The sequence below is a fragment of the Diceros bicornis genome, chromosome 11 (genome assembly GCF_020826845.1).
Source record: "Diceros bicornis minor isolate mBicDic1 chromosome 11, mDicBic1.mat.cur, whole genome shotgun sequence".
Classification (NCBI taxonomy): Eukaryota; Metazoa; Chordata; class Mammalia; order Perissodactyla; family Rhinocerotidae; genus Diceros; species Diceros bicornis.
In genome coordinates this window covers 16,352,924-16,367,917 of record NC_080750.1, presented here as the reverse complement: position 1 = coordinate 16,367,917, position 14,994 = coordinate 16,352,924, and the positions used below count along the sequence as shown (strand labels likewise).

General features: G+C 35.7%; 1 protein-coding gene across 4 annotated transcripts in view; it reads right to left on the bottom strand.

Annotated features, from left to right (window-relative positions):
* Nucleotides 1-14,994, bottom strand: part of AFG2A (AFG2 AAA ATPase homolog A) — a 326,176-nt gene that overhangs the window by 48,778 nt on the left and 262,404 nt on the right. The window contains exon 17 of one of the 4 annotated variants that reach the window (XM_058550014.1): nucleotides 7,766-8,118. The exons of 2 other annotated variants lie outside the window; for them this stretch is intronic. In XM_058550014.1, coding sequence (XP_058405997.1) covers nucleotides 8,110-8,118 — 9 coding nt within the window. In that variant the 3' untranslated portion in view covers nucleotides 7,766-8,109. Of the gene's footprint in view, nucleotides 1-7,765; nucleotides 8,119-11,746; nucleotides 11,994-14,994 lie in introns of those variants that run through there. One more of the 4 variants, XM_058550013.1, reaches the window with a different exon arrangement.

Below are 14,994 nucleotides of genomic sequence, written 5' to 3'. Positions count from 1 at the left end.
CTTTAATTAAAAATTTCTGCTCTGCAAAAGACACTGTTTGGAGAGTGAAAAGATAAGCCACAGACTGGGAGAAAATCTTTAGAAAACACAAATCTGATAAAGGAGCGGTATCCAAAATATGCAAAGAACTCTTAAAATTCAACAATAAGAAAACAACCCAATTAAAAAATGGGCAAAAGATCTGAACAGACAGCTCACCAAAGAAGACATACAGATGGCAAATGAGCATAGGAAAAGATGCTCAACACCATACGTCATTACGGAACTGCAAATTAACAATGAGATAGCATTGTACACACAGTAGAACTGCTAAAATCAAAGACACTGACAACATCAAATGCTGATGAGGATATGGAGCAACAAGAACTTGCATTCACTGTTGATGGAAATGCAAAATGGTACAGCCACATTAAAAGACAGTTTGTTAGTTTCTTATAAAACTAAACATATTCTTACTATATGATCCAGCAATCACATTCCAAGTATTTACCCCAAAGAGTTGACATCATAAGTCCATTAAAAAAACCTGCGCACAGATGTTTATAGCAGTTTTATTCACAACTGCCCAAACTTGTAAACAACCAAGATGTCTTTCAATACGTGAATGGGTAAACAAACTGTGACACATGTAGATACTAGAATATTATACAGTGATAAAAAGAAATGAGCTATCAAGCCACAGAAAAGACATAGAGGAACCTTAAATGTAAAGTTCTATGTGAAAGAAGATTCAAACTACACTGTATTTTGGAAGAGGCAAAGCTAGAGGGACAGTTAAAAGATCTGGGGTTTAGGGTGAGGGAGGGAGGGATAATAGGAGGAAGATGGGGAATTTTTAGGGCAGTGAAACTATTCTATATGATACAGTAATGGTGGATACAAATGTCATCATACATTTGTCAAAATCCATAGAAAGTACACCACCAAGAGTGAACCCTAATGTAAACTATGGACTATAGTTAATAATAATAATTTATCAATATTGGTTCAACAATTTAAACAAATGTATCACAATAACGGAAGATAATAATAATAGGGAAAACTGAGAGGAGGGGGTGAGATGGTAAATGGGAACTCTGTATTTTCCATGTATTTTTCTGTAAGCCTAAAATTGCTCAAGAGAATCTATTAATAAAAAGTACATATATTATTAAAAATGCCATGTAAGAGATAATTTTATAATTTTATTTATTTATTTATTTTTTCCCCCAAAGCCCCAGTAGATAGTTGTATGTCATAGCTGCACATCCTTCTAGTTGCTGTATGTGGGACGCGGCCTCAGCATGGCCGGAGAAGTGGTGCGTTGGTGCGCGCCCGGGATCCGAACCCGGGCCGCCAGCAGCGGAGCGTGTGCGCTTAACCGCTAAGCCACAGGGCCGGCCCGTAAGAGATAATTTTAGCTACTAAAAGCATATTGGTTAGTAAGGTAAAAAGAAAATTTCTAATTTTTCTAGTGAGATAAACATTTGGAGATAAGATTCCCATACATAACTTTCAAGTTATAAAAATACATCACTGAAAAAAGAGAAAAGAATTTTGGTCCTTCGATAATAGAAAATAGTACTTTTCAGATTTTGTACACAAATACTAGCAAAATATGGTCTTAAGCATGTATGTCCTAGTTTTAGGGGTCATGCTTAAGGATCGGTGACCAAATACCTACAAATATTTTTCTTTGGAAATTCTTTAATTGATACTTTCTATAACTAATAAATTTCAAAAAATTTTGTATAAAAATGTCTAATAAAGAAAAGCTTCTTACATAGGGCAGAAATTGGTTATTAATTTTATTCTTTATCTCAGTTTTCTTTTTGGTGCTTGTGTGAGAAACTCCCAATTTTTCGTATTTTTAACTATGAATTTCCTCCTAAATTGGGGCCTTCAAACCAAAATTCTTAATTTTTTTTTTAATTTTTATTTATTTATTTATTTTTCCCCCAAAGCCCCAGTAGATAGTTGTCTGTCATGGTTGCACATCCTTCTAGTTGCTGTATGTGGGACACGGCCTGGCAGCACGGCCAGAGAAGCAGTGCCTCGGTGCGCGCCCGGGATCCGAACCCCAGGCCGCCAGCAGCGGAGCGCACGCACTTAACTGCTAAGCCACGGGGCCGGCCCCCCCAAAATTCTTTTAGGAACAAATCTCTGTTATCAAACAAAATCTTACAGATTAAGTAGAGCTGTACTCCACCGAAATCCAGGTGAGGGACTCTAGATCCTTCCTTCTGTGCTCCTATTCCCTGGCCTGGAGACAACCCCAAGGAACCCTGGCTCTTTTAAGAGACAAAGTTTTAAACTATCCTCTAAAATACAAGGATTTCCCAACTATAAAATCACTTACTACAGAATTTTCTATTACTATTATCAATGCTAACAAGGCTCAGTAAAATACAATAGCAGTGTTTAAGATGAGGGTAGACTAATACAACAGAGTCAATAAAAAGTACCAGGCAATTTGATTATAACCATGTGAAAATGTAATTGCATACAACAGAAAAGATTGGAAGTTCTTTCAGCAAATTGTAAATAGTTTTATTTATGTTCATTGGATGCTTTTTCATGGAAAATTGTTGGTGTAGAATAAACCTTTTTTACATGGAATCTTGAGCCCTTTAAGTATCTTGAAAGTCAGCAGAAGAGAGAAAAGGTAGAGGGATTAAGAGCAAGAAAAGCTATCAGACGGAAACTAGAATATTTCTGAGTTCTCTTCTATTCACGTTTTTTATACAACCTGAAAATCCACCAGTTAGAGATTCATTTGGGAGAGTAATTTTTTTTTTGTGTGTGAGGACGATCAGCCCTGAGCTAACATCTGATGCCAATCCTCCTCTTTTTTTCTGAGGAAGATTGGCCCTGAGCTAACATCTGTGCCTATTTTCCTCTACTTTATATGGGACGCTGCTACAGCATGGCTTAACAAGCAGTGTGTTGGTGAGCGCCCGGGGTCTGAACCAGCAAACCCGGGCCGCCGCAGCGCAGCATGCGCACTTAACCACCTGTGCCACCAGGCCGGCCCCAGAAGAGTAAAATTTTTTTAAAATGCAGATACCTCTGAGAGTGATCCTGAGTTTTGGCTTTATGATGAATTGATTCAATCAGATTGTTTTCTAATCAGACAATTGATGGAGACTGTCAAAAAAAGTACCCAGAAAAGTAGGTCTAGGGGATGCAGAGTGTGGGGCAGTGAACGTCGAAGATGAAGGATGAAAAGCTATAGAAAGAGATAAAGCGAAGACAAACTTTGTCTAATGTAATCTTGCATAGGGCTGGCTCTGTGCCTAGAAAAGAAAAAAATAATCTCTCTTTTTCCTTTGGTTGGCTCTAATACTGCATGTTCTGCTTTCAGAATCTAAAACTTATGTCTACTACTGTTAGGTTACCTATATCAGGGGTGTAATACATTTCAAGGGACTAGCCTTGGAAGCTATTCACTATAGGAGCACTGCTTCCAGAAATAAATGTATTCTGAATTCTCGAAAGGCAACTTACAGTAAATTTTTGGTAAACCAGGAACTCACTATAATCATCTGGTTCTTAAAGACAATTCAGGCTGAAATTAATGACTATAAATTAAAGAAATTATCTTTATTAGTTAGAAAAAAAGAAATCCAAAATATAACATGACCTGTGCTATAATGATGTGAACTGTAATAGCCTCTGTCTTAGTCTGCTTGGGCTGCCTTAGCAAAATACCATAAACTGGGTGGCTGAAGCAACAGAAATTAATTTTCTTATGGTTCTAGAGGCTGGAAGTCTGAGATCATGTCATCATGGTCAATTCCTGGGAAGGGCTCTTTTCTTGTCTTGCAGACAGCAGCCTTCTCATTGTAGCCTCATATGGCATTTTCTCTGTGCATGTAGGAGGCCTTATTATGGCCCCACCCTTATGATCTCATTTAACTCTAATTACCTCTTTATAGGCTCTATCTCCACATAAGTCACATTGGGAGTTAGGGCTTCAACACAGGAATTTTGTGGGAAAAGAATTCAGTCCATAGCAGACTCTTTAAAAAAATTATAAGCAATTACTATTAGGATAAAGAAGAAAGAAAATTTCAACTTATTAAGCACTGAGATCTCTCTCTCTCTTTTTTTTCCACTCAGCCTGTGGCTTTCTCTACAAAGCACATAAAATGAGAGCAATATTTTCTTTTACTTTATTCTTCATTTCGTCTATTATATGACTATAAACATGAATTACATATTGATCATCTAAAGTACTGGCTATCAAAGAAGAAAACATACAATCTTCATGGTTGGTTAGCGTATAAGGCACAATCAGTTTATATATAGAGATATATTTAAACATAGCTTTACAGATGTACACAGTTCAGGTAGCAAGTCAACTGATTCTTCCAACACCTGTAAAATTATGTTTTAGGCCCCTTGGAGATCCTATGGATATATCACTACCAGAGAAGCAAAAATAAAAGTTCAAAATAATACAGAACACAGTTATATACTATTTTATGCTATAAGATACTATTATGGAAAAAATTATTATAATGAGGTCTTTTGGTACTAATTGCAATAAACCACCTGTGGTAGGATCCAAGTCATGCCTACATTAAACCAGATTTTATACTAAGCTAGATCATGTTAAAACTGGACTCCAATGTATTTCAATTTTTACATAATTTATAATGTATAATATTGACCAAGTCTTATACTCGAGTTATGTCCCCAAAATTCAATAATTGATTTCTAGTTTTATATACAAGTACAAAATGAATGAAAATATTAATGTAACTTGCTTTACATAATAAATGTTCTAAAATTTGGTAAATAAATATTTTTGAAAAAAGTACATAATTTAAAAACACTGAAGGTATAATTTACCCAGGAAAATATCCCTGCAGGGTTCAAAAATCAAGTAGACTAGACATGGCAGAAAGTTTTTGATGTGCTGTACACAGCAGGTGCAAAATATTAATTTCATAGCATGTGTCTTTTATTAAAACATAAAGAAGCCATAAATGAAACGTCAGACCAGCTTCTATGAACTTGTGCATGCATGCATATTTCATGCTCATTATGACCAATTCAGTTGTATAACAAAGTAGTTCATTTTGAATTGACAACTTTTGGATTTATCTCCCTACTAATCTCTAGTTCTGACACTTAGGCTCATGACACAGAGCAAAAAAAAAAAAAAAAAAAAGAAATGCCGGGGACTACTTCTTTCATACTGAAGAATGTTTGCTTGACCTTTTATATTTTTAAGGATTCTAGCAAGAAGTCAATGCTAGGCAAACTAAATATAATTCTTGCTTTTAAATATAAAACTACTCCTTTAGGATTCTTTTGAAGTGAATAAAAATATGCCAAGGGGCTGCTTTTGCTACCATTGAAAGAATGTCTTGTCCAAATGCCAAAAACAGTTTGTTATTATTATTTTTTAATTCTGAAGAAAAAGAGAAAATAACTAATTTATGAATTGAAACTTCCACAATGGTAAAAGTGACATGTGCCTTATACCTAATGGTTTTTGCTCACAAATGAACAGAGAAACTGTCCCACAAATATAAAATCAAAAGCCATTTTCCAAATTTTAATAAAAAAAGAGAGCTAGCCCTTATTAAAGAACACCAGAAATAATATTTGAAGGTTAAAACCTAAGCAAAATAAAAAAAGAGAGCTGTGCAAATCTTAATAATTCTTTTTAGCCTAAGGCAAGTTTAGATTCTGTTTTTAAATTTCCAAAACTTAAGGGAAGTTAGATTTAAGAACAATTTAATGACTGCACTGCAACTCTGAACAACCATTCTATAGAGTTTTAGTAACATTTTAACAGAATGACCCCGTTGAGAACTCAGAATTACTGTCATTTGGGGATGAAGAATGAGAATATCCCTATGTCATCATCAAACACCAAAGGACAGACATGCAATGCTTTTCTCCTTAGCATTAGAGTTCTGAGTCTTACCTAAACACTTGGGTTCAATCACAACCTAAATGAAAGGGCATAGTAATTAGGTGTGCTTATTTCCTAAACGATCATTCTAGTAGAAACAGAAACCCTCAAATTTCTGAAGTTGCAAAGTTCCCTATTTTTTTCTTTTTAATTAACAAAACTTCCATTAAAAAAAAGAATTAAGTTGTACACAAGGAACTAGGAATTACCTTAACGAATATGCTGAAATAGGGATAATTATGTAGCCTGTTTGCAAAGAAACATTAGCTTATTCATTTAAAAGTAAAAAATAGCACACATCTTGAATAAGGAAAACTAAAAATAGAGATTATAGATGTTTATAAATATAAACCAGCTAAAATAAATGCTGCATGTAACTGAAATATGGTTTGAATTTAAAGAACACACTATTAAACTAAAAACGTGACACACGTGAAACACTCATTATGAGTAATCATAAAATCTAAGACAACAAAATATGAAAAAATTAAGCAAATTGTAGATTTTTTATATTAGAGATCAATTAAATTGGATTTGCTGATTATAAAAAATACAAAAATGATTTACTGAGCATTCCCTAGGTGCTTACTAGGATAAGCACCTTATATAAATTCTCTAATCTGGACAAGAGATCTATGAGGTAAAGACCTTCCTTATCCTTATTTACATATAAGGAAGCTGGTCACAAGCTAGGAAATAGGCACACCTGGTGTTTGGATTTAGATCTTTCTTATTCCACAACTGGAATAATTTGCTTAACTGTAATGCAGTTTCATGCAGTACAAAATGTTCTTAAAAGAAGAAATAGTTTCCATCTATACTGATGGCATACTTTTCGTATACAGTCACGCATCACTTAACAACAGGAATACATTCCGAGTAATAGGTTGTTAGGTGATTTTGTCATTGTGGAAACATCATAGGGTGTACTTACACAAACCTACATGGTATAGACTACTACACCTCAAGGCTATATGGTACTAATCTTACGAGACCACTGTCACATATGCAGTTGGTTGTTGACCGAAACATTATTATGCAGAGTATGACTGTATAGATCAATTAGGACTATTATTAGTAATTAGCCTTCTATCACCTCAAATAACCAAACAAAAATATCCAACTCTACCAGATTCTATAGTATAGAATAAATAGCATGTTCTATACTTTTTAAAATCATAAGTTCCTCTCAAATTGGTAGAACTCTCAAATTTTATTCTCTTGAAGATGAAGAAGCATAGATTAAATGTTTGTGCAAAAATTCTGGGGAACCAGCACGAATCAATAGAGAGACTGAGAATTTGGAAGAGGAGAAACAAGGTAGAATGTTAAAATGCTCAAATCAGCATTACTATTGGCCTGAGTAATTCTTCACAGATACAGATTCAGCCTGGATACCAGGCGTGGGGACTAGATGATCAGGCAGGTCTTGACTAACTTGTTGGCTTGATATACTGCTTCCCCATAGAGGGACATCAGTATTTGGTTATAAAATGCTATATTAAGTTTGTTGCCAGCCAGCCTCTCATTCATCATCCATTTCCTTTCTGACTAATGCTTCTTGTAATCTGACAGTAGTTGTAAACACTTGGCAAGGAGTCAGTAATATAGGTATGGCAGCACAAGGTGTTCTGGAGGATGATTTGCTTTGGTGTAAACATCCTTCCTAAAATAGCCTTCAGGTAAGATAAATTAAGGTTCTTTTATTGCCAATTTAAGTAGAAGTCGAAGTTAGAAAATAGAGAGAATGATTACATCTCCCTACACTGGAAGTTTTAAAAACCTAAGTTAAAATGAACAACATTATACTTTGTAACTTTACTTACTTTCCTAACAAAAGAGTTTAGGGAAAAGTGGGCTGCTGCATATTTCCATTTTATAACACTTTTTATCCTAATGCCTCCAGAATCATAGATATTGAACTTGACTAGCTGTTCTTAAGGAAGTTGAAAAGCAGAAAAACCAAAGGTCTCAGAAAAAAAAAATCACTGGGCCTTGGAATCTCTGAGCAGGTGAAACTTTCATTTCCATCCTGTGAAAAATTGTTAAAGTTTGCTCAGGAGAATTTTATTAAAATGCGATTTCTATGCACTGTCAGTCTTTCAAGGTTCCCATTCCTCTGGTGCCATGACAAGGATCTCTAGGCCACAGTAGCAAGGATTTAGAGACACTGACCAAGATCGCAAGATTCAAGGTTTCTAGAAGCACTGTAAGGAAAACACAACCATGTTATATGTCCCTGGAGGTCAAACCCCTAAGGGATTCCTTAAACAATTAATTTAATCTATGACGGGTACATAACCACACAGATTTTTAGCACTAGAACAGATCATAGAGACCATATTCCCACCCCCTTATTAAAATATGCGAACCGAGCTCTAGAGATGATAACTGATTTGGCCAAACTAATACTGCAGTAAATGGTCAAGATAGAACTAAAGTCTAGGTCTTGGCTTTTACCAAACTTCTTTACTACTTAGTATGTAGACTGTAAAATAATGGGGTGGAGGGCTGGCTTAAAAGTTACAGTCTAAATATCTGCTTTTAGTATATTTTGATTTTTGCTCTGGAGGATTTTGTCATAATTCATTTACAACAGAGTATCCATATCTTAGCCAGTGACCAGAGCTGCAGAGATAAGGTACTCACCCTAAAAGCGTATATTCAAAGTTGCAAGTGATAATATAGTTAGACATAATCCACCTGACTTTGAATATTTTGGCCACTCATGCCAGGTGCTGTACCTCATGGCAGGTTTAATGTGCTAATAATGATGCATAAAAGACATCTTTAATATTCCCAACTTATCCTACTCACAAAACATTTTTGTCCAAGGGCTCATGAGGCAAATCTTAAAGTCACAGAAAGTAGTTTATCTACTTGGATTAAAATCTAAATTTGTTTATTCAATAAATACATGTCAACTTTATATGAGGTACTGTGCTAGGCACTGTGAGGGATATTTAAAAGTGGATAAAAGCCAAAAATGAGACAGCCTTGTACAGATGTGAAGGTTGTACATATACCAGCATATACAAGGATGCCCAGCTAAGGCGACAAATAAGGACTTATTGAAATAGGGACTTTCATGAAAGCTCATGCTCTGCTTGACAAACTTTGTGCCCTGGCAGGAAGCTGTCACAAGTGGGGTGAAGGTGCACCTTTTTCTAATTCATATAAAAGTGCTCGATAGGCCAGCTAGTGGTGGTTTTGGACACAAATGCCACCAATCTTTCAATAACACAAATCTGACCGCAACATTCTTAATAAATTTTTCAATGGTTCTCCACTGCTTAAAGGAGAAAAGCAAGTTCAGACGATATCAAGGTCCTTCACATTTGTCTCACCTCCTTTTCCTACTTTATCACCTACTACTTCCACATGCAGACTCTTTTTCCAGTTATATTTCAACCTTTAACAGGATCTAGAACACACCATGTTCTTTTATGCATCTCTGCCTATCTGCCAGGGATGTTCCCTTCCCAGCCCTATCTAACTGGGGAACTCCTATCACCCATTAAGACTCAGGTCAACTATCCCCTTCCGGCTATCAACTATCCTCTCTTTCCATCCCCACTAGTGTGAGTTACATTCTCTTCTTTCTCCTGCAGTATTCTGCACATCACTAGACCATGCCATATAAACACATTATATGTAGAACTTAGTTGTTTATATGTCTTTCTCTCTAAACTGTAGGTCTTATTCACAATACCTGGGGAACACAGTAAATGAATAAAGAAAAACATAGTTCCTAACTTCAAGTAGCTTACAATTTTTGTGAAGATGACAACAAGGTAGCTAAAGGCTACTGTAAGAAAAGAACATATAAAAAATGTAAAGATGTTTCACATCTGCTGTTTAGTTTGCTAAAGCACTGTCCCCAAGAGCAGGCAAACCTTTATCAAAGATTCAGAGATGTCAAAGGGAACTGTGCAACAGTTTCAAAGACGCTTCTATTGACTCAGAGGCATGAAGAGTCTTTCAGGAGGAGTTGAAAGATCTGGTTTCTGGTCCTGGGTTTGTCACCTACTTGCTGTGGGATCTTAGACATATCAATTGTTTTTGCTTGGCTCTAGTTTTTTGCTATAGCACTGTTCCCATAGAGTTACGGTGCTCATATAGACAATGTATACAAAAAGACACATAAAACTAGAAAGTGCCACCTTAGTGAATGTTAAAACTGACATTTTTTTTTGTTGGCAAAATGACTTAGAATCAACACATAAATCTATCATTCATCCAACATTACTTACCATCTACTGATTGTAAGATATTGGTTTCTTTGCTAGACTCCAAGAAGTACAAAACCTGGCTTCTGCTGTAGAAAATCTTACAGTTTGTTTGGGGTGATAAGGTGGCTGCTCACATTAAAATAACTACAAGGAAAAAGATACTAAGAGCTAAACAAGTGAAACAGACATTAGTGTAAAGGAGTTCAAAAGGTGGAATGGTCATGATGGTTTCATGACAAAGCAGTGACTTTAGTAGGTTGTGTAAGCAAAGAGTATTTTGAAATTCTGTCTATAGATATAGAATTTTAGGGTAAACGCACAAGGAAGAGGGGAGAGATAACAAGGACCTTACATAAGAACAGTAAACTACGTGGTTACAGCAGCATGTTTTCATAAGGCAGTTTCTGATTCAGCGGGACAAGCACATTGCAGGCAATCTACAGGAGGTCGCTAAGTGCTGTGGTGGCCCGCTTTACTCTGCAGACAGGAACACTGCTGCTAGCTGCTCTCTAACACCACCACTCGAGACCAGGCCAAACGGTGTCCCGCCCTGCTTTAGGATCTTTATTCCTATCTCAGATGTGTTGTTAGACCTGTCAGATAAAGAGTTAATCTATGCCAGATTCTAATATATTGATCTTGATTTTTAGTTTGGGGAAAATTGTCACAAGATGCTTCATGTAGGAAGAGTACAGACATGCTACGCGGCTATAATCGTTCCTTCTGCCTTCAATGTGTGGGAGAAAAGAGAGAAGACATCAGAAGGACCGTTAATCCGCAAGACAGAAAAGTAATTTAAGGCTCTCCCTTTATTAGCTATAATAGCTCAAGCACAGTGAATAGAACCCTTCTCGAATTAATGAGGCACACTAGAAGGTGATTTTTTAATGTCCAGCTGGCATGAAGACCTTGAGCTATTTTTCAACCCTGGAGGGCTTAGACTACAAAACAGAATTCAGGGCAAGACACATCATTTTAGTAAAATAGAGATAAATAGACCAAATTTACATGAAGTTAAAGCTTTTGAAAACAATGTGAAATGTATTTAACTCTAACAAATTGCTTTAAAAAGACTTTCTAGAGCTCGATTCATAGGATTATACTAAAAATCACCATATTAAGCAGATTATTATATTTTGAAGAAAAGGGTAAAAGGGAAACTCAATTATCATTTAGCTTTCAGATAAATTATCTGGTTACTGAGGCAATGCAAAACATATTACCGTCTTGTAGCAACATCATTCAATACTTGAGTGGTAAATATAAACAGTGAGCTGATAAGAGGAGGAAGGATGAGGGGAAGGAACATTTATGAAGCACTCTTCATGGGTCGGCATTGTTTCTTGGTGCTTTTACATTTGTTATCTCGTTTAACCCTCAAAACAATTTCAGTCACGTACATATTACACAACTGAGGAAACTGAGGTTCAAAGAAGTTGCCTAAAACCACTCTGAAAGAAAAGAGCTACCATTCTATTAAAAGTCTATTCAATTGCAACATTAAAATTCTTTGTTTTCACTTTATTGCCTCTTTTGGAAGTTGAATTCTCAAACCTTGATACATGAAATAAATGCTATGATTGCCTATATTATTTATAAAATATATATTGATACCTGGCTCTTAAATATATTATCAGTTTCACTTAATGAGATAATGACTAAAAGGAGGGTAACAGCCAAATACAAATAAACAGTCAACCCAAATTTTACAGATATCAGTTGTTGGCCTATGTCACCAAATTCCTACACAGAGAGGAAATTATGTATCTTATTCATCACCTCTGTTCCCAAACACATGGTACACGGGGAACGGGTCCAGTTATGGCTTTCACGTGCATATCGCTGATTTCCTGTCAGTGGGTAAGATAAAAGTTTTCCTAAAGTAAGTAGCATAATTTGATAAAAGACAAATAAATGAAGTGGAATTTGCTACAAATAACTTAAAAAACAAAAATCAAAGCAAAAGAAAACAATAGCTATAACCAAAAAAGACTTATTATTTCCTCCTGAACTGAATTCCCATCTGCTTTTAAATGGCAACATGTTTTTCCGCTAACTGGCAGCTACAGCCAAGAAGCCAAAGACAATGAGGTTCTGGCCACGGGGGAGTGGCAGGCGGCAGAGATGGTTGAAGGACGCTGCCTGCTTCAGCCACTCCTAGTGACCACATTCCCCTTCCAGTTGGTGACAAACTTCCTCTTGGGACTCCCCTGAGGATTAAAAAAAATGCTTCATTTCTCTGTCTACTTTCTCCAAGGAGGGAAAATGGAGTAATTCACAAGGTATAAGGAGCTATTTCAAATAAGGGGTCTGTGGAAGCTTTTATGGAACAATGTTGACCGGGCAAAATAAAGCACCAAGTGAAAAGAAAATATTTTTTAAAAGTGACCTCCCTGTTCCCAGTCTTTTAATGAGTACCAGTATCATCTCCATTCCAATCATTCTCTACAACTTTTTAATTAAAAACAAAAATAAAAAATAGTCACTACAGTTAAAATAAACATTTTATGGCTCTTTAAAAAAGTGCCAGCAATTTCCTTATCTTTGGCACACCTGGCCAAATTCTTGCTCATATAGCTAATAGTGTAGTTAAATAGAATTTTTATAGAATATTGAATATGCTACTCTCCTGTGAAGACAATTATCAGTGTTATCATTTTTATACCAAAAGTGGCCAGAGACACTCCAACTCTGAAAAAGTGGCTATGTCTGTAGCAGGGTGCACTACTACAAGAGGGCTCCTCTTATGACAAATGAGAATGGGAAGTCTATTTTTCCTAAATATAATTTTTAAATATCTTTTTTCCTTTTTTTTGTCAGTTTATTAACTGTTTGCTAAATACGTACTATGTAGTACGTTCTGTGTTGAAGGATATGACCTTAGCCTGGGAAAGAAATAAATTAGTTACATCAGTGGTAAAGTATTGAGTCTGTAGGAGTCAGGTGACTGAGGTTCTACCTTTGAATTTGTTTTACTACTGAAAAAAAAATCAGGGCCAGCCCAGTGGCGTAGCGGTTAAATTCCCATACTCTGCTTCGGTGGCCCAGGGTTCACCAGTTCAGATCCTGGGCGTGGACCTACGAACCACTCATCAAGCCATGCTGAGGCAATGTCCCACATAAAGCAACTAGAAGGATGTACAACTATGACATACAACTATCTACTGGGGCTTTGGGGAGAAAAAAGGAAAAAAGGAGGAAGATTGGCAACAGATGTTAACTCAGGGCCAATCTTTCTCAAAAAAAAAAAAAAATCAAAACTAATGTTGGCTTTCAAACACTGCAGCGCCATTTTCATTCTGATGGAAAGAGAGGGGAAAAAAGATGAGATCTTATATTTTATGTGAAGCTAAATTTTATCTGTCTTAAATTTCCTATTTATTAATTTGAAGACTTTAAAAAGGAATGATAATAGTTCTTCTCAAACAATAGGGCACCTGAGTGAATTGGCTAAATATTCAGAAGAAAACCTCCCAAAAACAAAAAATGTGGAACAAGCCTGCCTTGTCCAAATTAAAACCCAACAACTACTAAGATATAGTTCTGGAATAAATGTCTATGAAATTATAATAATATAAGATTATAATTAGGACCACAGGGGGATATCCTTCCCCTACCCAAGCATTATGGGAGATAAAAATGTAATTCAAGGAGGGAAAGAATTTTCTGCTACTTTTCCTGGGACTATTTTTAGAAGATCTGATATAAAATTAATCAGAAATGAATGTGCTTATATTTTAGACTGAATAAGGCATGTACTACATAAGAACTAGCAAGCTGGTACAATAATTCCTGGCACCAAATGAGTTTTTTCCTTTCAGCCAGACAGAACCTCATTGGCTTTGATTTTTGTTTTGCAGCTCTACCATGAATTACTCCCAAGTGAGAAAGGCACATTTATACCTTGCTAACTGCTCTTCTATTTCACTTAGCTCAAGTGAAAGATTTATGGTTTCTTCTCCTTGCTGTTTCCTGTAAACTGACATATCATACACATGATGCCAGCCCCTTGGTCTCACATCAACAACTGAATTCTAGAAATGCTGGAGCAGTTGGTTAACAGTAACTATATGTTCATTTTAACTTAATAGATGGTCATGCCAAAGAGATGCTCATAAAGATTATTGTTTCAGACAGGACTTGAAGGTGAATACATTTAACTGTTTCTCAAGCTACTTTCTACTTGGCTTGCCCCTTCTGCCCCCGACCCAGTGGAATTTAAAAAACTAAAGGGGGAAAATTAAATATATATAGTTCACAGTTGATAATAAAGAATCAGACAATGAGTAGATTTGGGATTTATTTTGGTTGTTATTAGCTCTGACTGCATGATATACTAAGTCCAATTCCACATGTAAATTTATCTACAGTACATGTTAATCTCTTTGGTTTTTACTGAAGACAGGTAAAAACAGTAGGAAGCAAAATAGAATGTGAAATCCCAGTCTGCTGGATAATTCAGACTGAAAAGAATCTGCAACTTCTCACTTAAAAAAGTATTAATTTCCCAGTACAAATCCTTATCAGTGGTATTCAGAAGATATTTCTGTGTTGAGGAATATATTCTGTCCTTTTCTTAAGAAATGCATGTAGAAAAGCTACACAATTATTATAATGGAAATTTATTTTGTAAATAAAAACAGCCTAAGTAAAGAGTTGCTAAGGACAGAAAAAAATGTTTATTTGCCATACTTAAAATTGTTATATTTTCACAGAGGTCTTGTTGTTCTTGTTGAGAATATATTTTCACAGTTAAGGGCAGACTGGCTCTTTTACAGTTTTTTTTGTTTTTTTTTGAGGAAGATCAGTCCTGAGCTACAACCATGCCAATACTCCTCTTTTTTTTTTTTG